A 24397-nucleotide genomic window follows, 5' to 3' on the forward strand; every position below is an offset into this window, starting at 1 on the left:
GAGTCACCTGTACATGTGACTCGGATTCCAGAAGTACCCGTATAAGGTGTCGCGGAAAGCTAAATAAGAATTTTTTTTTAAGAGAGACTTTCCGAGGCACATGCTACGTCACAGGTGCCTCGTAAAGTCTTTTATTTTATTTTATTAATTTTTTTCCCCCGACACCCACCTTTCACTGGGTGTCGTGAAACCCCCTTTATATATATATATATATATATATATATATATATATATATATATATATATATATATTTATTTATTTAGTAGCTTTCACAACCACAACAAAAATTATATATTTTTTTCACACACACATACATATAAAGCGAATTTTATAGAACTAAATTCACATAAAAACCTCCAAAACTAATATTCCTTCTCAATAATCCTTAAAGCTAAAATAGTAGATAATAGTGCATACTCATTCAACGAAAAGATTACATAACCTCTCAAAAATGCTTAAGTATCCCATCTTAATGACAAAAGTAGGAAAAGTATTCCTGAACTTTTGTTGAGATTGTCTGGCTGAGGCATCCTTCGTCGCTTGTTGTGACCATCCAGACGTTTTCTGCAGCTCCGTTTTCCCTCATCAAATTCAGACAAAGAATGAAATCTGCAATAAATTATATTAATTAATATTAACGAACTGCAGTATTCAAGGGCATAGATTAGATTATCAACAAAGAAAAAGCAAAACATGTAACAATCTCTTCATCCTCTATAGTAATCGCCTTGAAGATACTCAATGACTTGGTTACCTTCTGCCGATAATCACACACAATATCCAATCACAAACATACCAAGCCGGGCAAACAATATTAGGAAAAGTTATCAAATTCCAGGAAAACACTTGATGTGATAGTTCAACTTAAAGAAAAATACAAGCAATTGTAAGAGACTAAAACGACTAACGCGTTTGGAAGCCCAGAAACTGTTTTCTGGAAAATGAGTTATTTTTCAGAAAACATTTTCCTTTCCAGTGTTTGGCTACACAATGGAAAACTGTCTTTTATGTGTTTGGTTCATTTTCCAGAAAATGAGTAGGAAAATGAAAAGAATTGAATACTTCAAAATTTTAATTGTTTGATACTTTTGATAAAATGCTTTTGTGAATATATATATATATATATATATATATATATATATATATATATATATATATATATATATATATATATATATATATATATATATATATATATATATATATATATTTTGGTTCCAGTGAGGTCAGATCTTCCCGTGCGGTCAGTGCGACATACACCATTAGGTATGCATAAATGCACCATACAGTGTTTGAAAATACACCAAAATAAAATGCCAAAAAAATGCACTACACAAAAAAAAAAAAAAAAAAAAAAAAATACACCACATATAGTGTATTACGAACACTGTGTGGTGCATTTATGCATACCTAATGGTGTATGCTGCACTGACCGCAGGGATGACCTGACCTCAAAGGAACCTGACCCTATATATATATATATATATATATATATATATATATATATATATATATATATATATATATATATACACACACACACTGTGTAGTATATAAAGACTACACAGTATATATAGCATATATGCTATATATAGCATATATAGCATATATATATAGTAAGTATATATGTTATACACAGGAACCTGACCATATATATATATATATATATATATATATATATATATATATATATATAGGCTTTGAATCCGGTGCAACCCTATGATACATGAGATCATAAGATCTTATGATATCCATTGATTCATTTTCCATGGATGGTTGAGATTGAACGGTTCATTTAAACTAGTTATGGACATTTTTAAAACATAAGGATTTAAAAGTAATTCTAGTATTGAGTTTATTTTTGGTTAGTATTAAATTGTAATCTTGAGCATAATATTAGGTAGAATATTAAAGGTAATAACGAGTAATAATTTATATTGAGAGCTGATATTTTTAGTTGATTATGTACAACGGTGTGTGCGTGTATGTAGTATGGCGTGTGCAAATCGTATGGATGAGTTTTTTTTTTTTTTTTGGTAATTTTACGAAAATAGTTTATATGTGTGTGCGTGAATTTATGTATATGGGTTGGTTTTAAAGAAGAGGATTGTAAGAGTAGTATGTGTAGTTTTTTTTTTTTTTGGACACCGGAGATGAACTTACGGAGGTGTGCGAATATGTACTCTGGCGTGTGCAAAGCTTAGTGATGGGAGCATTGTTTAAACAAAAAAAAAAAACAAAAACAAAACAAAAACAAAAAACAAACATTAATAATAGGCGTGTATGTGCAATAGCGGGTGCGAGTTATTTAAAAACGGTCTTGATATGACGGTGTTATTATAATTTTGTTTTTATTCATTGAATTTGGGTTTTGGGTAAAAGTAATTGTTACTAAGTATAACCATGAATGATCCATGTTTTTTTATATACTAATACTTAATTTAAGAATGTAGAAACAACGTAAACTAATTATTTTACGTTGGTGTGTGCGTGTATGTGAGCTGGTGTGTGCAAATTCTCTGGATGGGGGTTATTTTTTGTTTTTATGCAAATATTTATTATGTATGTGTGTAAATTCATGTTGTTAGTTTGTTTTTTAAGAAGAAGATTGTAAGGGTACTATGTGTTGTTTATTTTTTTTGTTCACCGGAGTTGTAACTTACGGTGGTCTGTGCGATTTTGTGCTTTGGCATGTGCAAAGGTGTGCGTATATGTGTAATAACGTGTGCGAGTTATTGTAATGTGGTCTAGGAATGACGATGTTATAACAATATTTTTGTTTTTTTTTATTTTGGGTTTTGTATTAAAATAATTGGTATTCAGAGTGAGCACGAATGATCAACGTTTTACGTTATGTTAAAATTTATTTTAAAAATACAAAAGCAATGGGCGTGTTAGTTTGACGAAAGTGTGTGCGTACTTGTGGAAAGGCGTGTGCATATTACAAAATTGTAGTCAATGCAATCATTTTTTGTTTAAATTTTTTACGGAAACTCTAATTACATGTGTGTGTGCATTCACGATTTTTTATTAAAAAATATTATAAAATTAGGTGGCGTTGGGTTGTCTTTATGTTCCAAAATTGTTTACTTATGGTGATGTGTGCATGGTCAACTCAACCGTTTCTTGTTTTATATTTTACGGAAATTGTAATTGCATGTGTGTGTGCATTCACGATGTTTTTTTTTGTAAAGAAAAGATTATAAAATTAAGTGGCGTTGGGTTATTTTCTTGAACCGAAATTATTTCTTTACGGTGATGAGTGCATGGGTGTTGCTGGGCTTGTGCAAGTAACTAAGCCGTGGGCAAAAACTAGTTGTTGTTATTATTATTATTTTCTAAATAAAATCATATAAAATTGTTATTATTAATCATGTGTGCATGGATGTTGTTGGGCTTGTGCAAGTTACTGAGCCGCGGTCAAAAACTACTCGTTATTATTGTTATTATTATTTTCTAAATAAAATCATATGAAATTGTTATTTGGTGTGATCATGTATTCATGTATGTGCAACTAAATGCTTTGGAGATGCATGAGTCTTCATAATTGGGAAGATAACTACATCATCCGCACAGACATATAACACTACAATGCACAAACTACCTACAGTAACAAAACACCAAGAACAAACAAGACTATCGTCTGCAGTAGCATGACTTAGTTGAAAATTCCTATATAGAAGTGCCAATGCTGCTAAAATATTATATTTATTCATTAACTCAAGTTTAGAACACCACCAACAAACATTTTAAAATAAATGCACACGTCATACCACACATATCCACCCACCAAAGTTCACAAAATGCACACACCATCCCAAACTTACGCACATACAAAGTTCAAACAGGAAGTTTTGCAAAATCATTTGCAGAACATGAAAAATGCTAAAAGATTGCTAATATAATCTTAAGTTTCATATCGCTATCAATAATAAATTTTTAAATTTTTTAATAAAATTTAAATTAATTAAAGACATATTTCAATTAATTTGACAAGCATGTAATTAAACTATTACAAAAGTTTAAGGAAAAAAAAAAAAAAACAGTACCAACAAACATTTAACATTAATTCAAGTTTAGAACACCATTCGCACAGACATATAACACTTCAATGCATACACTACCACAGTAACAAAACACCAAGAACAAACAAGACTATCGTCTGCAGTAGTATGACTTTGTTGAAAATTCCTATATAGAAGTGTCAATGCTGCTAAAATATTACATTTATTCATTAATTCAAGTTTAGAACACCACCAACAAACATTTTAAAATAAATGCACATGTCATACCACACCTATCCACCCACCAAAGTTCACAAAATGCACACGCCATCCGAAACTTACGCACATACAAAGTTCAAACAGGAAGTTTTGCAAAATCATTTGCAGAACATGAAAAATGCTAAAAGAATGCTAATATAATCTTAAGTTTCATATCGCTATCAATAATAAATTTTTAAACTTTTTAATAAAATTTAAATTAATTAAAAACATAATTAAAGACATATTTCAATTAATTTGACAATCATGTAATTAAACTAGTACAAAAGTTTAAGAATAATTAAAATTAAAAAAAAAAAAAAAAAAAAAAAAAAAAAAACCGGTACCCAAACCGAAATCCCACATCCCACAAAAAACAACACATGATGAAATATTCAATGCCAGTAGTCTGCAAACGACAAACTACTACAACGCATATATTATATTATAATAAGACATGTTTTTGCATGTAAATCCTAATGAACAACTCTATTCTGCTCATTTTCACTAAGAGATTGAGTCATAGTAAAATATGTTCAAAAAGTGAGAATTCTCCTTCAGTATAATGTAAAAGTATTCATCATTCCTCCATTATCTGCAATACACTACCTTAAGATAGTCAAGAAAGCTGCTATGAAGCTGGAATTAAACAAGACTAATTTGGAAAAGATAATAGAAAATGTTCAAAGCCCAAGCCTCTCCAACTAAAAAAAAAAAAGTCACTAATTTGATCACCCATCAGTCCCTATTGTGATTCATCAACTTGAACTAATTCAAATCGCCAAAATAGTTTCACAGAAACTCCAGAATTCATGATTGCTTTCCTTCTTCTCCAACACGCATTGATCTACTCCATCGATCAGTTTTAAATCCAAATCTAGTTTACAAATCAAATGTTAAACAATGAAAAGAGTTCCTACGTGCGGCTAGTACAAATATCGTAGATTAAACATGTTAGATTTAATTAACAAATGCCAAAGCTGTCCAGCGTCGTCAACAAATGCTGGCGGCGCGTCGACTATAACCAAAAAAGGCACCGGCGAACTGAATTCGGTGATTCATGCGTCGTTCGATCCGGCCTTTCGTCTTCACCAGAAGAACCGGCGCCACAGTGATGACTCATCCGAAGGGAGACAGCGAAGAGTCACTCCAGCCATCTACCGTGGTCGCCGACGTGGACAACAACCGGAATCGGCGAAGCATATTATCGGCTAACAGTATGGTAGTATCATTCATCAGTATTATTAATGCTTTGTAAATAATAAATGTTAGCCATCCGTATGAATTACAAATAATCCACCCAAATTAATGACAATTCTCCAGCAAGACAGCAAGTTCTAAAACAATGGATATAATATTTCAAAATCCAGATGAAGTATGAAAATAACTGTGCTTCATGTTGAATTTTTAAAAAAACAACTACAGTTAATTCATTCTAAACATACATAAAACCAACATTATGCATCTAAATACCAGATTTACCTCGCTTTGAATGAATAGAAAAATTGTACATGGGAAGAGATGAGAAATTGAGAAGAGAGAAGATTAAATCAATGGAGTTTAGATTTGATTTCTTCGAGTACTCTTCACTCGCCAGTCATAAAAAACGCTCGGATCAACGGTGTTGCTGAAGAAGGAGACGAACGGAGGGGATTGAGACGGCACTAGCGAGGAGGCTTAGAGAATGGAATGGTAACTGAGATCAAGGGGAGAGAAACAAAAAGAAAATCTTAACTTATTATAACTCAATACACACGCAAGTACAGCGGCGAAAAAATAGTCTTGCCATATTAAAGACAAATAGAAATTACAAAATCACCCCTACCTATCTACACACCCATTGCACGTGGGTTTAAATACCACAAGATCTGAATGTTAAAAAATCCAAATCAACGATCAGAGAGTGTGCTCACGGGCTCGGCTAACTAGGGGGTGTGCACCGGATTCAAAATCTATATATATATATATATATATATATATATATATATATATATATATATATATATATATATATTATTTGTAGATTTTATTTACTTTTCTGAACTCACGGGCTCGCTAACCCGCATGGGGCAGGCTATCGTTGCATGAACCCTAGCTTGCGAGTTTGGTGGGTCGACTCGCAAAAGCCCGCAAAAATTAGGCCCGAAAAATTTTGCATGTGCATCCCTTGAAAAATGACTTCCCCAAAAAAAAAAAGGGAAATCATTTTTCCCCAAAACATACCTATTTTCCTTTGACTAAGGCATCATTTTCCATTGACCTCATTTTTCCCCCTCTTTCCAAACACTGAAAACTCGGAAAATATTTTCCCGGTTTCCAAACGCACAAATAGCTAGAGGCTAATATTGCATTTTCCCCTAAACAAAATAAGTGTCTACAAACTTATTTGCCAATGCCATTGACCTCTGTCAGCTCAACTTTATTTCTAGGTACCCTCTTGCTCATGTGTTGCAATGTAGCATTCCTATAGATACCAGAGAAATTTGTTTTATCAGCACATTCCAAACTCAATATGAAAACACAAACAAGACTTGAGAGGAAAAGGCAATAGGTAATATCTGTTTCCTATGTATTTCTTAATTTTTTGCTGGTAGTGGAGTACATATACAAAAACAGATTACACATAGCAAATGAGTCGACCATGCCAAACAGTGTGTATCAACAAATTTGAAATGCACATATACCATGCATGAAGACACACAAAAGACTCAAAGTAGCAGCAATCCCTTAGTAAAACACATGTAAAGTAAAATAAAAAATAAAAAAATTCAAGTAACATATAACATATCCTGTTGTCACAACTCACATCATATTAAATAATAAAAAAAATGTATGCAATATGCTTCAATGTTTTTCAAAGAATTTGCAAGGAATTCCCTATATCATGGCTCTAAGATAGGCAGAACCTAAAACACCAAGTGGTTAAGTGAACCATTTACACTTTGCTTGGTTTATAGCTTAAATAAGATCTACCAGACATCCATTAGTTAATGTAATGAGCTAAGCACAATTTATAACTTAAGAAAGCTCATAAGTTAGTGTATTGTGTCTAGAGTTTATAGCTTAACAACTAACTCATAAGCAACTAATCATGCACATCCATAGTCTGGTTATTGCAACCTAAGTGGCAGACAAGAATACGGCAAACACAAACAAAAAAAAATATTGAACTTCACAGGAATTCCACACAATTAGATTATGTTACTTCAATTCAATAATCTTCAACTAAATGCTAAGATACTCCAAGTCTACAGAACCATATACTGTCAATTCTGAAGCAATCAAATCCATAGTTTTAAACTTTTAATGGCTGAACAACCCAAACTCTTTTCACAGAATATATATTGAACTTCATATTATGTACCTCTTTAAAATACGACCAATTGCCTCATCCATCTCTGCAACTCTGCAAGCACACTGAACTGATTTGGCAAGACTTGAGATCTATAAAAACATGGAGTGAAAACCACAAGGAACAAGGATTACTATCTCCATTCAAGAGGAAGTTTCTAAGAATTCAAACCACAATTTGATTTCTTTATGGAGATACTAAAAGGCTTCAAAGTGATGCATTTAATGCCCGTTAGAAAAGCAACGAATTGAAACAGAAGAATTCATTAATTAATAATCAAACAAAATGAAGGAGTGAAAATATATGATATAAATCTCTTACTGTCAATGTCGTCGTTACTCTTACCGGTCTCCATCTTCTTTTCGTCAATGTTTACTCTTACTGGTCTCTGTCTCCATTTCCTCGTCAATCGTATATTTTGAGCGAAAAGAAAGCGAAGTTGCCCAGATCTGAGCCGTCACCGGAACAAAGAGCATGATCTGAGCCACTTAGGAGAAGAAATAAATAACAAAAAATTTGAAGGGTTACTGGTGGCAGTGGTGGAGGCTAGCTGATGTGACTCCAATTGTGCACATTTCTAGTATTAATTTAATTATATTTGTCAGGTTTGAGTTTATGATTTTGGTAATTTAATTACATATTCCTTTGTTTTATTATTTAGTTATGGTTTACACTTGTTTTAAATGTTTTACGATATTTGTGAGTGTTTTTGAATCATTATATGTCATGAGCAAGGGAATCTCTAGGATAAATTTGGAATCAAAATGGACAAAAAACACGTGCACAGCATGTTCGAAGGCTGGACGCCTCCAAATTTTCCGGTAGATGTTTCAGTCTAGAAGGACGCACGCTAATTACGGAAGACGGCGCTGAAGTGCAAAAATAAAATGGCAGATTTCATGCTTCCAAATTTAATTCAAAGTGGCGTTGATTCCAAGGACATTAAGGCATGTCTCAAGATTATAAAAATTGTCATATTCCAAAAGAAAATTAAAGGCGGCATATCATAATTAGAGCAAATACCAATTTTAGTACCACGAGTATTAGTAAAATGACGGTTTTAGTCCACATGTTTAATTCTTACCAATTTTCATTCACGATTATTATTTTTGTACCAATTTTAATTCACGGTTATTATTTTAGTACCAAAATTCATCACGTCGGTCACCCATCTATTTAAAACATCCCAAAATCTAAAAAGTTTAAGGGCATTTTTGTCCTATTTAACTTAATATTCTAATTTGAGCATAAATAAATGAATTTAAGCCCAAAGATTGATCCCAATTCGCAGTTCTCCTCCTCATCATACATTAATTTGAGGAGGAAAACTGCGAATTGGGATAGATCTTAGGGCTTAAATCCCTTTATTCATGCTCAAATATGAATCCTAATTTGAAAAGCACGAAACTACCTTTAATAATTTCATATTCCGGCATGTCTTAAACGAAGGAGTAACTGGCGTGATGAATTTTGGCACTAAAACAATATTTGTGGATGAAAATTGGTACTAAAACAATAGTCGTGGATGAAAATTGGTAAGAATTAAACATGTGGACCAAAACTGTCATTTTACTAATACTCGTGGGACCAAAATTGGTATTTGCTCTCATAATTAATTAGGAAATTACGATTTCGACCCCATATGCACTTTCAGTCTAATTTTGCATAGAATTCCTATTTTCATCGAGATTGTTTCAAGGCTTCTACTATAAAATCCCACATTCCCCAACTCTAAAAATTATTCAGAGATCTTTGGAGACAAGAAGGAGATGAATCAAGAGCCACAAGTTATCTTGGGAAGCAAGAGAAGACTAGGGAGATTTGAGAGAATCGTTTGGTTCATTCTTGTACTCTTTCGATAATTTGTATTTATTATTATCTGCTATGTATAATTTAGCCATGCTTGACTAAATTCCATTAGAGATTCTTGGGTAAAAGTGTTTATGAACCTATGTGCCTGAGCTCTCAAATTCTTTAATATATTATTATTTGGATTTAATACTTGTGTTGCAATTGTGATTATATTGTTTGATGCTTGTAATTAGTGGTCATAGTTACTTGCTTCGTTTGCTTTCTTTGTGTCACAATGAGAGTTGGGCATAATTTAGGGCGCACATAATTGCACCTAATTGTTGCACCTTGAGAAAGGGTAATCTATTTAGGGAGTTTAATTCTTGATTATTGCCAGTTTGAGAGATGACAGTAGTTAGGAATTTATGATGCTTGTTTTTGTTTTATTGCGTGATTATCGCACAAGAGTGGATATTCATCAGTGTTAGTGACTGCGAGAGTAGCTCTATACCACCTTGCATCCTCACACTCGTATGAACCCAGATTTAATATTACCACCTTCTTCTTCTTCTTCTTCTTCTTATTATTATTATTATTATTATTATTATTATTATTATTATTATTATTATTATTATTATTATTATTATTATTATTATTATTATTATTATTATTATTATTATTAGTTTGGTTTTACAAAAATGCCACTAAATTTTTGGGGGGAAAATTTTTGTGCCAATCATTTTGCTTTAATATATATATAGAGAAGAGATAGAGATAGAGATTATTATAAACATTATAATTATAATTATAAAATTATAATTATAAAATTATAATTATAATTATACTGAAAATATATTATTATATTACATAAATACAATTATATTATATTAATAGTAAATCATATTTTTAATGATAATATTTTTTTTTGTATGTACTAATTATATAAATTAGTTCAATAAATAGTTGGTAAAGTATAAATGTTTTGATAAATAAATTACTATAATATTTTTAATATATATTGGAAAATAAAATTGCATAATACTTGATATTAAATATATGTATATAATATCTAAAATCTAAAAACATAATAAGTGTGAATGAAAGTTATACCCCTGATTTATGTCCGTTTTTTCCGTTAAGTTTTTTTGTACATTATGCTATAAAGGTTGTACATTAAAATATTTTGGACAAACATACCCCTACCGTTATAACTTCCGTTATCTTTTCCACTATTATTACCATGCACATGCATTCACCATATATTTTCTTATCTTCTTCATTAATAATAATATATAAACATTATATATTTGAGTTATATGTTAATTATTACATAAAATATAAATATCAAATTTATAAAAATGATTTACATTATTATTATTATTATTTAGAATAATTTAAATATCTAAAATTTAAATAAATTTAAAATTTTAATATAATGTATTAATATTGGGCACCTATTTTTTGCGCATCGCGCATAAAAATATACTAGTTATAAATATATGTACAAGTTTTATATCAACAACTAATCAATAATTTGTAAATTTATAATACTTCTGCGAACTGATCTGGTAATTGCGTATTAATTGCTTTGCATTTAGATGTCAATTCTTTTAAAAAAGTATTAAACATATATAAAATTACATTTTGAACATATAAATTTCAATTTATATTTTTAAAAGATATTTTGTTCCATATAAAATTTCACAATAATATTATTAATAAATAGTTTGTGCATCACACATGTATCATTCTAGGGTTTAGAGACGAAGCAACATACGGGAGAGGAGATAGCTGCGCATCTTGGAGCGAAAAATGATGAAGGCACAGCATTTTGCGCCTTTTCTACATAGGTTTAGGGATAGACATACGGGATGAGCTTTAACCCTAGCTTTGGTTGGGCTTAAAAATATTTTGTACTTAATATAAAGTTTAAATTATGTATGTGTTTTGGGTTGGATCAGAATATAAAATGTAAAGGAGCTAGAAAGTGTATATTTATTTGTATAATAACCTAAATAATACAGATAAATAAGTTACTATATATATAATATAATATAATCAAATCTAGACCATTCAAATTAAAATAAAGAATGCACAAGATTAGTCATCACGTCCTCACCCCACACACACACACATATGTATATAAAACAATTGTTTGGCTATTTGTTAAACTTAATAGATTAACAAGAATGAAGAGGTAATAATCTTCAATGTCACTGCATATGAAAATTAATTGGGTCGGGTCGCATCTATGCATTTGGATCAGGCTGCATCATCTCGGTTATGGGCCTGAATCTGTTCTTCTAATTTGGGCTGTACAAATGAATATATATAAGCCTATAATAATTAGTTATGTTATGTGGACTGGACTGATTTTTTTAACTTACAAACTTAGGTTGTCTAATAATAGGATAATTACTTATGTCATGTGGATTGAATCATAGTATAAAATGTAAATCAGCTGGATTATTAGTGATGTTACTATTGTATTATTTTTATTTTTATTATTATTAGTATTAACATGTAGTGTATTATTCATAGTTTATACATTTCAGTTAATATTATATAGTTTATTCAAACTATAATTAATGTTTTTGATATTATAAAATTAATGTATAATTTTGAGGATTAATTCGCAATGAACTTTGAGGATTAATGCTTAATCAATCATTTTTAACACGTGATTTGACAATAAAATTATTTAAGTTTTATGCGGTGCATCTTATAGATAGAATGCAATTAAGCATTAATCCTCAAAATTCAACAATGTTTAATAAAATTACAAAGTTTATCATTTCAAATTTATTACGTTTTCAAACTGCATATTTTTTCATTTTATTATATTATATTGTATATTTTATATACTATATATATAGCCGTGCATCACACGGGTGCAACTACTAGGTCTATAATAAAGCAACAACTTCTTGCAAATGAATTTACCGCCCAAATAAAAGGATGCCATTTAGAGCCATAGGACAATTACAGTCGTATTAAATGCTATTCACACTCTTGGTTGCAGATTCTGAGGAGGCTTAGCTGAAATAACTCTTGGTTTTAAGAATAACTTTTGACAGTTTGTTAAATTAAACTTAATAGATTAACAAATAACGAAGAGGTAATAATCTTGAATGGTTTAATGGATGTTCTATGATTTATTGTTTTGGAGTAAAATAATATTTACATTATAATCATATTTTATATTAAAATATTAAAGGTTATAATACAAAGTTTTAATTTATGAAAAAATAAATTGTTTTAGTAAAGAAATAAAATTTGGTGTAATGGGTTGGAGATAGAAAAAAAAATGATTATAAGAATATACAAGGAATATTCCCTATGGTGTAAAATTTGGTGCAGAGGCTTAGAGATGACAATCGTTATTGTGTGGACTTTTGTGGATCATATTTTGTATGTTATAAAATAATGTATATTTAGTACAAAAATAATGTACTTTTAGAATATTAAAAATGTACTTTGTATTTAGAGAAATTACATTATTTGAATACTACAAATATATTATTTTTATAATGTACATTCGGTACAAAAATAATGTACGTTTTAATATATTAAAAATGTACTTTCTTTTATGGTCCATACAGCACTATGTGGACCATGGTCCACACAATAATTTGCCTAGAGATAGTCTTAGGGTTAGGAGAAAGCATTTTATGAGTAGTTATGCTGTGCATCCGTATGCACCATGCATGGTGCATATGAATGCAAAAATGACGTCGTTTTATTAAAAACGCGCGTCTCCCCTTAAAAAAAAAAATCATGTTCGATTCCCAGCAACAACATTATGTTGTTCATTCATTCTGGAATTTTAGTTCATAGATTATGGAATTTTAGTTCATTGATTCTGGAATTATAGTTCATTCATTATGGAATTTTTAGTTCATACATTAGATTCTGGAATTATAGTTCATAGATTCTGGAATTATAGTTCATAGATTCTGGAATTATAGTTCATCAATTCTGGAATTATAGTTCATCGATTCTGGAATTTTAGTTCATATGTTGTTGTTGGGAATCGAACCTGATTTTTTTTAAGAGGAGACACGCGTTTTTAATAAAACGACGTCGTTTTTGCATCCGTATGCACCATGCATAGTGCATACGGATGCACAGCATAATTTGCCGCATTTTATTAATTGTTTTATTGGGTTCGGGTTATGGGCTACATTATTGGGTTAGTTTTGGGTCAGATTATTTAGAAGAAAAAAATGATAGAAATAAAGTTTGACCCAAGAATTTATTATATTTAGTATATTTGTTTATTAAATATTATAAAATAACATTGGTGTAATGGGTTGGAGATGGAAATAATTTGATGTAAAAATATACTGAGAATATTCCTTTTATTGGGTTTTGGTTATGGGATACATTCCATTTTTTGCAAAGCAAATTGATAATATGGGATGAAGGTCCAATGATGCACAAATTTTGCTATGAAGCTTTAGACCTGACAATGAAGGATTTGTTACGCTCCAGAAATCCGAATAGTTATGATATGACCTTTGGTGGTAAAACAATTGTTTTTTTGTGGCGATTTCAGGCAAATTCTACAAGTAATTCTAAAGGGCACGACACATCAAGATATTGTTGGGGCAAACATAAATTCCTCATATCTTTGGAGATCCTATAAAGTATTTAGGCTAACTAAGAATCTACGCCTAAGTGGTGTACAATCAGATGTCGAAGCTAAAGAGATTGAAGAGTTTGCAAAATGGATAGCTAATATACGTGATGGAGTAGTTGGTAATTCAAATAGTGAAGCAGATATTACAATTCCAGATCACTTATTGCTCAAGTGCGACGATGATCCTATTGCTGCAATTGTTGATAGCACATTCCCTTTGTTTCGGCGCGGTATAGGTGATCTGTCATATCTTAAGAACAGTGTTATTTTGGCTCCAACATTGGATGTGGTAGATAGCATTAATCAATACATGAATGATCATAAAATTACAAAGTTTATTATTTCAAATTTATTAAGTTTTCAAAGTGTATATTTTTTCATCTAATTATATTATACTGTATATTCTATATACTATAATATAGCCGTGCATCGCACGGGTGCAACTACTAGTAATAATAATAATAAAATTTTCAAGATATCCTTTCTTAATTGGTGTCTCGAAAAGTTCTCCCTTTTTCTTTCCACAACACCTTCACCTTAAAGGTGTTCTGGAAAGTGAAACTTGTATTCCAAATTTTGTAGTAGTGGGAGGTGGAAATTTAGCTATGGACAAGTGTGTTGGTCAAGCATATGGCAACCACGAAAGCCTAACAGAACTAGCACAACTACTAAATGCACACAAGGATAAGTAAGTGGAAAGCATGCCACAAGATGAAACAAGAGAAGCGAAGGGCGGTATGATACGTAACTTAAGAACAAAGGGCCAGGAAAGCTAATGAAATTATTAAAAGAGGCTGCATCAGAACAAGCTGTTAAGGGAAAAAGAAAGTGTTGGAGTTGCAACCAACAAGAACATCATGATAGCTGAACCGTCTTGAAGCCCGAAACCGTCCTGAAGCTTAGATTTTACAATATTTTCATAATCATTCCTTAGTATACTACTGTGTGCACATTTTTACCTATCAAACTTTTATTGACATTATTCACACACACATAACATCCACCTCATTAGTGGGCATGTAAGATTTTCTTAAAACAATGTAGGAGATTTAGCTTTGTAAAATATTGTACTCATTGGATGTTGTATTACAGCTACTTTCTCTTTTTCAATGCTAATTATTACGGTTGAACTAAAAAAGACATTCATTGATTGACAAGAAATTAATTAATATCAATCACCTGTCATGAGATATGCATATTGATTGGTAATGGAAGTGTTCGTGATGCCCTTCATATAAAGAAGGTATGATATGATAAGGAAGCCATTACATTCCTTCCATCCCTGCCTGTGTTTCATCAACTGAGAACAAAGAAATGGGCTTAACAGCTTGTTATCTACAATACAACCATCATCAATCATGTTGAGCAGATATTATCTATATATTAGGTTGTAGTTATTGGGAAAAAAAATGTACCATATAGTGCATGTGCAAACTATATTGTAAATCACGCGTGCACACACATATATATAGAGTGAGAGTTGTGTAAATTAAAGCTTTGATATATGTGTCTCCCTCTGCAATACACTAGTACAAAAAATTCAAAGAAATCTAAGAATAGGCGTCCAACTTTAGAACTTTGGACACCTAAAGTGTAAAGCGGTGGCATTTTTATAATTAAAATGCCTCTATATAATTTTTTTTAAATTAAAAAGAATAGGCGTCCAAAGTACGTAACTTTGGACGCCTATTGATAACCCATCCATATAATAGGCATCCAAAGTACGTAACTTTGGACGCCCTATTATTAGGGTTACGAATTAAATCATATCTCTTCTTCCTCAGTTTTCTTCTTACACTCACCTCGTTGTTCTGCTCGCGACTTCTCCACTGCCGCTGCCCCAAAGTACGTAACTTCTCTCCGTCGCCTCCGCCACTCGTCTGTGTCCTCGCCGCTGCCGCCACCGGTCGCCAAGGTCATCCTCGTCTTCTTCCTCCAAGGTCGCCAACGTCGCCCCTGCCGCCACCACGGGTGTCCTCGCCACCGCCGCTCATCTGCCGTCCTCGCCGCTGCCGCCGGTGTCCAAGCTCCTCGCCGCAACCACGCCGGCCTCCTCCGATCGGTAAGTGTTTTTTTTTTAATCGTTTCATTTTTATTTTTATTTTATTTGAAAATCAATTTTTAATTTTGAAATGATGCATCTTACAGGCTACTCTCCGGTTCGGACTGAATCTATTGACAACACAGCTTATGAAAAACTCCCTGAGGCAGAGGAGATTTGTCCTGAGAGGCATGCCAACATATTGTCCAGTACGTATTTATACATATCTATGTAGTAAGTACAACATGGTTTTTCAAGAATTTCTTGATAACTCAAACATTCTGCTTTTAATCCTGAGACTAGAAGGTTGGTATCATCAAACATTTACTTGTTCTATGATTAGTATATGGCTAAGAGACTTAGCATTTTGTTACACTCATTTAACTAATGTTTGCCACTTTTTCCCTTCTACATGAGTTATTTTTTCATGGATGAACCCTCTTATGCAGCAAGTTTATAAGAGGCCTCTTACAGAAAAGGATGTATGGAAACTGGATGTTTTGGATAGGACAGTAACACTTAACAATGCGTAAGGGGTTGCGACCCTATTTATCCCCATTTTCTCTTTAAATTGTTTCCATTATAATTCATTTCATATAGAATAACATTTATCTTAAAAGAACTAGTATTTTATGTCAAAATAGACATTATGGTTCAACTTTTTCGTAGGTTTCAAAACTGTTGGGCAGAGGAGTCTCAAAGGCTTCAACCATGGCTTTTGAGAGCATTAAATAGAAGCCTTGGAGGAAGGTAAAAAATTGAGAATTTATTTTGCTTTAAAATATGTTTTGGTCTTTTGGAAATTTCAGGAATTCATGTGCTCTGCTATGATGCTATATGTATTGAGAGTAAATAAAAAAATTTCTTTCAATATGTTGCTAAATTTCCTTATTCTTGTTGAACTTTTGCAGATTTTGGTGAGAGGCTTCTGGAAGGTAATGATCATTTTTAAGATTAAACTTTAAATATCTGAATTGAACTTCCTATTAAACTCAGCTGAGATGACCTCTAGTAACCTGAGAATTGAATCTTTTGCTTGATTATAAATGCAAGTGTTTTCGATAAGTGAATATTCCAGTATGCTTGATCGTCACTAATCCTGTTTTACTCTTTTTACTGGAATTTTCCAGCATGTATTCAAGATGGAGCAGGAGGAATATCAATAAAAACAAATATTGTATTTAAAAAAAAAATAAAAACATTACGCGTCTAAAGTTCTTGATCTTTGGACGCGTAAAGTAGTTTTTTTTTAAAATACAATACGCGTCCAAAGTTCTTGAACTTAAGACGCGTATTGCAGTTTTTTGCGCAACTTTGGACGCTGATTGTACATACAATCAGCGTCTCCCACATACACGTCCAAGTAACTTTGGACGTGTATTAGCCTTAATTTTGAACGCGAATGACTGTTTCTGTACTAGTGATATGGTTTAGCTCTATGCACAATCATTATTGCATGGACTATGGTCCACATAATTGTATGAACCATAAACAAAAAGTACATTTTTAATATACTAATGGTACATTATTTATGTACGTAAGGTACATTTTTTGAAAGTACATTTTTAATATATTAAGGGTACATTATTTTATATAACGTACCTCCAGTACAAAAATAATGTACCTCCAGTACAAAAATAATGTACATGATATTTATGATCCACACAATTGTGTGGACTATGGTCCACACAATAATTTGCCAAGAGGGAGAAGCTTGGGCTATGTACATGGCCTCACAGTGGGCTTGGAGTAAATTAAAAGTAGAGTTAAGTCCAACAATAGTCCTCTGACTATTGTGATTTTTCAAATTTGGTCCTCGTCTTTTAATTTGGACAAAATAAACCCTTGACTATTAGAATTGTTCTGCCATTGGTCCTTCCGTTAACTAAGAGTTAAATTGACATTAGTGAAAGGTTAAAAAGGTCATTTTCTCTGCTGAGTTTCTTCTTCTTGATCTCTTGGTCTTTCCTGAATACATGTAGCAGCAGATTAGAGCCGCAGAGGGATCTGCATCACGAGTTTGCAAGTCACGCCGAGGATGTCCAAAAGAATTTGCACGGAGCCCACCAATCATCTCATCATTTTCAAATGCACGAATTGTGTCTTGATCAAAAACTTCCTTGGAGCTCCAAAACTGCACAATTGTCTGTAATCATGACTGATTTTCTTCCTTATTTTGAGGATTATGATAAATCCTTGATGTACGTACATTTATTGCTACCTATATATACTATCAACATTTCATTAAGTTTTACCAAACTAACAATAAACTAAACTTTCTTTTTTTTGAAAGTCACAGTAAACTAAACTAACTATCTAGATTACGAATAATTAATTTATGGGAGAATGACACTTTTTCCCCCTGAGTTATATACTTATAGCACTTTTTTCCCCTTAATTATTCAAGTGGTTGTTTCCCCCCCTAAAATGTTAAATGGACATATTTATCCTTAAAATAAATATTTCATTTATTTTTCATCTTCAACAAATTATGATCATAATTTGGTTCAAACCAAACAAGCACTATAGCAACCAAACCGAAATATTTCAATTACAATTTAGAATCGAAACTCGATATTTAGAGTTTATCAAAATCGCGAACTGGAACGGACGGTTCATGTTCCGAACTGAAAAAAATAAAATACATTTATTGTTGAAGTTAGACTATTTTAAAATAAAAAATAAAATTTTAAAATAAAGACGGTTCAAAATCGCGAACCGGATCCGAAACCGCTGATTCACGGTTTAGGATCCAATTTTTTTGATTCATAATTTTAATAAATTGAAATCCAAATATTGGGTTCTCGATCTGAATCATAATCAGAAACTTTTAATTCGATTACTATAGTGTCTGGTTCAGTTCGAACCGAAGTGGTGATCCCTACGTATACGCAATAATTTGTTGGAGAAGTAAAATAAATAAAATGTTTACTTTAAGGGTAGAAATGTCAATTTAATATATTAGGGGGAAAAACCACCACTTTTAGAATAATTGAGGGGGCTAATGTACTTACCTAAATAATTAAGGGGGGAAAAGTGCTATAAGTATATAACTCAGGGGGAAAAAGTGCCATTTTCCCTTAATTTATTCGATGAAAATTTTACAATTTTTCAATTTAATTGGAGATGCTCTGCCTTTTTCAGTGTTCAGCTTCTAACAACTAGCTATGTGCGCCAAAGAGAACGATATTGCAATCACTAATCTTTATAGTTTTCAGCTTCTTACAACTAGCTCTTCATCAGAGTATATGTATACATTACATGCAGTGGAGATGAGATCCCTAGACTCCATTGTTTCTCTTCTTGCTCGTCTAGCTTAGGTTTATGTCGCTTCTTCACTGTGTTTCTTTCTCTTCTCGCTTATACCTATCCTTATTGTTTTCAAAATATACATTAGTGTATCATCATATCTGTATTGCATAACTAAAGTTTTTGGAAAGAATTACAAAGCTGTCTGCCCATGCAAAAACCATGTTTCCTACATGTTGGTCCCGGTAGGGTCGAAAGGAGAGTCGAGGGGGGGGGGGGGGGGGGGGTGAATAGACTCAACTCGTTTTGTCGAAAATAACTCCTTTCGGGGTTATTACGCAGCGGATATGTTATACGAATTTTAGGTTGTTTTGCATTGTTTGTTGCTTTAAGAAAACTTTCGGTTAGGGTCGTATGATATGCAATGTACGAAAGTAAAGTACAGAAAAGTAAAGAGAGAGTAACGAGACTTTTATAGTGGTTCAGCCAACTGTGCCTACTCCACTCTTCTTTCACAACTTGTGAAAGGTTGCACTATCACTCCTAGTACAATTTACACCAAACTAGCTTCCTTGATCACTAAGCCGGACAGCTACTTGTAGGTTTTTCAACTCCTAGAGTTTACTCCGCCTCTATCAACGTCTTCTTTATAGTTGAGGGTTGGTAGAAAGGATTTGCGTGTTTCTCCAACTGGTTGAAGTCTTGGCTGGTTGGTTGGATGTTGGATGATCAACGTATACAAAAAGCAAGACTTCTTCAAGGTTGTGAAGATGAAATCTGATAATTCTTCTTGGAAGCTTCACACCTTAAAACACTGGTTTTCAAAAGCTTGAGAGAGTGAACTTGTATAAGGAGCTCTTGAAAATGTATGATCAGTTGTAATAAAAACCTGCACCTTCTATCATGGAGAAAATGGGTATTTATAGGAGAGAAAATATCCATCTGTTGGAGGGAGATGATATTTCAAACCTATTATCCAATGGTTAAAGACTGGAGAGCCTGGTGCATTTATTGCTTCATTAAATGCAGCTGTACCATATAGACGTTGGAGACAATAACTCCTGCATGTTTTGTCTTTTAGTTCTGAAAAGTGGTACTATGGCATTTAATGCACCTAGATAAGCGTGCTCTCATTCTTGGAATACTTATTCCTAGGATGATCCATCAGCTGAGACATTTGACAACATTCTTCTTGAGTTGAGAGAAGATGGACTGTCTTGGTAGTCTGAACTTTAGATATAATGTCTCTGGTCGGAAGATTTCTTTCGGTTTCTGCTTTCGATTGTAAGGGATCATCTGTTCATTCGTGGTCCGTCTGAGATGTGGTTCTGCTTCATTAAACAGCTCTTCTTTCGTCCTAACTAAAAGATCATAACTCGGTTTCGTGTGTTTGACTAACTTAACACGAATTACATAGTGAGTTATGGTACCTTTCGTCTAAGACGAAGGTAGCTAAATAAATGAAAAAAAGTTAGGGGTCTACTTCTAAGTTACATTGGTATCATCAAAATCCTAATACATATGTTCCTAACAATTTCCCACTTTTTGATGATGCCAAAACCTATACTCTGCTTATAAGGCCAATAATTGTCCCATAAGAGATTTTTCATTTCAAAATAGACAAACAGAAGAGTTTACATTCAGTTTCTAAGAATTATTAAAAATACAAATAAATATAACAGGTAACTTAGATAGAGACACGATAGATAGAACCAAAAGATGACTTTTATAAAGATCAAAAGCACTTATAAAATATTGTCAAAGGCATGTGGTTGAGAAAACTTTTACATATCTAAAAGTTTCGCCTTCTGTAGCTGGGCCTCCTTTCGTTCATTGTCATCTCTTTCCTTTTGTTGCTTGAGCATTCTGTCCATGTCAATTTCTCGGTTTATGTGCTCTCTGAATTTTCAGATTGGATTCTCTCTGACGAGGTCTTTATATTTTCCTTTAATGTTGCAACTCACATAGTTATTGTATGCTTCGAGGATGTTTTCTCCTTCAATAATGCCGAGATCCACCAGACAATGAGCTCAAACGAGTGCATCCCTTCGGTGTAGTTCTTCCCTGATTCTGTGTGGATCTTGAATGCAGCATTATATTTGACTCCTGATTCAGCATCTTTCTTGACTTTCGTTACATCCTTTATGTTCTCCTTTATCCTTTCTCGCTCAATCATCTCCTTTTCTCTGGCAAGTCTCGCCTCTTCTTGCTTATTCCATAGCTCAAGATTTGCTTTCTTGATTTCTTCATTCCTTTGGCTCTGATGGACTTGCCTAAAGTAGTTGTCTCTCTTCTTCATCCACACAGGTATGTTGTACCCTTCAAAGCGTTTTCCACTTCCTTCTTCATACGGTTGGTAAATAAGGAAGTTTCCTGTGGCGTTTATGGTTACAGTGTCCTTTCGCATCAGCCTTTGGCGAAGGTTCTTTTTCTCTCTGTTCGTTTTCCCGAAGAATGAGAACTCAGAGATGGATCCGAAAGATTGACGAGGTTTGATGGGATGTTGTCTGGATCTTGAAGAATGTTGTTGTCGAGATCTGGATGCTGGAGGCGACGATCTCGTGTTTCTTGGTGAGCTTCTTCTTTCTTCATGTCTTGGTGAGCTTCTTCTTTCTTCATGTCTCGTGGTTCTTCCTTCACTGTTTCTCCTAGATTCACCGGGACGAGGTGGTGATCTATTTCTGTCTTCGTCCTTATCGTCATCCTTTCTTTTCTTTTCCCCTTTTTTGGCATCAGCACACGGGGAGGCAGAAAACCTGGTTAGACTGTTAACCGCATTAAGGACATCCTTGACATACTCGAGCATAGTGAGCTGATATTCTCCCATCCGAAACATGTTGTCATGCCCTAAGTCGACCTTTGTGCAGGCAAGGTCAACTCTCTCTTTGAGGCCGAATTGGGAGAGTTTAAGAGCGTGCTGTTCTTTTGCAATCTTGTCGAGAAGATCACTTTGACGATGGAGGTCCTGTGTTATCTTCTCTTGGAAATCGACAGTAGACGAGCTCGTTTGTTGCTGAGAGTTTGTTTTCATTTGTCCATCTTATCACACAATCTGGCTAAGGTTAGGGCGTCATGCTCTCGATGAATTAGGTATTGCTGATGTATAAGTTCGGCCTGACGGACTGTGTTCAGCATCTGATGCATAATGTTCTCGAGATCAAGCTACTCGAGAGTGGGACCTCTTTCGGGAAAAAGGAGCATAGGTCTTCGAAGAGCACTTCTATGTTCAAAGACAAACGGCATTGCTCGAGGTGATGCTTCCAGTGTTTCATCACGAGGTGATGCTTCCATTTTATCATCACGAGCTTGATTTGCAACAGCTTCACTGTGTCTTGGTGGAGGCATAGAGTGAGACGGATCACAAGGGGGATTGTCCTTGGGTGGAGATGAGCAAGGAGCGGCGGATCTATCAGGTATGTATTCGATGTTGCCAATGATAGGAGATTCGCTATCATAGCCCGAATTGCCATCATCGTCATCATCATTACTTGAATCATCATCATCATGTTCATCATCGTCGTCCTTCTTCTCATCATCTTCTTCATCAGCGTCATCTTCATCATCACTTTCATCATCTTTGTCGTCTCCGCTACCATTGTCACCATCATTGTTTTCGTCATTGGGAGACTCTTCAGAATTAGTCTCACTGCTTTCATTTTCTGCATTTGTTCTTTCGTCTTCAACAACATCTTCAATTTCTTTTCCTTCGTCATCCTTGGATCCGCTAACATTGCAGGCAGGATCATTCTGATGAGTCCTTTCTAACTCCGTTTTTACTTTGGATAAGAAAAGAACATATCTGAACTCTTTCATTTCTTCTTCAAAAGCTGGATCCAAAGGTGGCTTATTTAGTTCAATGCAGAGATGAACTTTGTCTTTTCCAAGAGAGCGGTTGGTCACTTTGTAAGAATACACCCAGTTGATGGTTTCGAGGCGTATGGCATTGTAAACGTCTCGTGTGCTGATAAGTGCTTATTTGTCTATATTTTTCTCCGTTTCACTAAGTCATTTTGCTTATAGATCATTCCAAATTTCATGAGATTATGATTAAATTGTGTTATTTTGCTAGGAGTTTTGTTTGGAAACAAAGATGAGTATTTAGGCATTTTGTGGACATTGGAGTCAAATGGAGCATTTTGGATGCATTAGGAGTCCATGGGAGCCAATGAGAAGTTAAGAGGATAGACAAAATACTTCCAAGGGAGCCTAAGAGTGGTGTATTCAATGGTCTTAGTCATTTGGGCAAATCAAAACAAAAGAGGAGTAAAAGATCAAGACATTGTAATTTTCGCTCATTTCGGACACTGTTCGGTTTTTTGACCATATCTCGGCCTAGAAATGTCCAAATGGAGTGATTCTTGCACCATTGGAAAGACAACTTAAAGAGCTACAACTTTGTTGAAGACCAGAAGTGCAAATAAAATGGTTTTAGATGGGAAATATAGCCTAGAAGTCAAGACAAGTGCGCAGAATTCTGTTTTCAGCAGCCTCGTACGCCCGTACGCATGCCAGTACGCATCTCTTCTCCCTGATCCAGTTTTCACTGGAAATGCACCAAAAATCGTAGCCCCTGGCGTACGCCCATCCCTGAGGGCGTCCCACTATGCTCTGTCCACTATATAGGCGCGATTTTAGTCATTTCTACTTGGTTTTGACTCTTGTTAGAACCCTAGACACTCTCATTTACTTCCCTTCATATATTTAGGTTAGATTAGGCTTAGATTTGTTTTTCTTAACACTTTTGAAGCTTGTAATCTTGGATTTGAAGCTTGGATTCCAACATTTCAAGATTCCACCATCCATTTTCAATAGAGAAGCTTTCTTCCTTTTATCTCTTTCTTTTGCTAGATTTATGTTTAATACTTGTGTTTTTGTGTTCTTTATGCTATTTAATCATGAGTAGTTAGTTTATGGACTTGAGTTAGGGTTGTATTATCTATCTTGATGCTTGATTTGTGATTATTGCAAAAAAGGGGAAGAACTCTAACCTAGGGTTCATGTGTTTGTGAAGGTTTTGTATTGATATCTTGTTAATGTTTGATGTAAACATTCATTAGCT

At 33.4% G+C, this 24397-nt stretch overlaps 1 protein-coding gene and 2 long non-coding RNA genes across 4 annotated transcripts; 1 reads left to right on the top strand and 2 right to left on the bottom strand.

The window, feature by feature from the left end:
- Nucleotides 1-5706: 5706 nt before the first annotated feature.
- On the bottom strand, nt 5707-8063 carry LOC109183319. Of its 2 annotated transcripts, none has more exons than XR_002054518.1 (3): nt 7961-8063; nt 7628-7707; nt 5707-5959 (listed from the first exon to the last, which is right to left on the bottom strand). It is a non-coding gene; the product is annotated as an uncharacterized LOC109183319 (long non-coding RNA). The 2 variants fall into 2 exon arrangements; XR_002054519.1 differs by having other exon boundaries at nt 7937-8063.
- Nucleotides 8064-16495: 8432 nt separating this feature from the next.
- Nucleotides 16496-17012, top strand: LOC109183351. Its single transcript, XR_002054527.1, has 3 exons — nt 16496-16618; nt 16759-16839; nt 17001-17012. It is a non-coding gene; the product is annotated as an uncharacterized LOC109183351 (long non-coding RNA).
- A 5488-nt stretch (nt 17013-22500) lies between these two features.
- On the bottom strand, nt 22501-23151 carry LOC109183331 (protein starmaker-like). The gene has a single exon (XM_019333417.1). The coding sequence runs from the start codon at nt 23149-23151 to the stop codon at nt 22501-22503; it is 651 nt and encodes a 216-aa protein (XP_019188962.1).
- Between the last annotated feature and the right edge of the window lie 1246 nt (nt 23152-24397).

The sequence above is a fragment of the Ipomoea nil genome, unplaced genomic scaffold, assembly GCF_001879475.1.
Source record: "Ipomoea nil cultivar Tokyo-kokei standard unplaced genomic scaffold, Asagao_1.1 scaffold1110, whole genome shotgun sequence".
NCBI lineage: Eukaryota > Viridiplantae > Streptophyta > Magnoliopsida > Solanales > Convolvulaceae > Ipomoea > Ipomoea nil.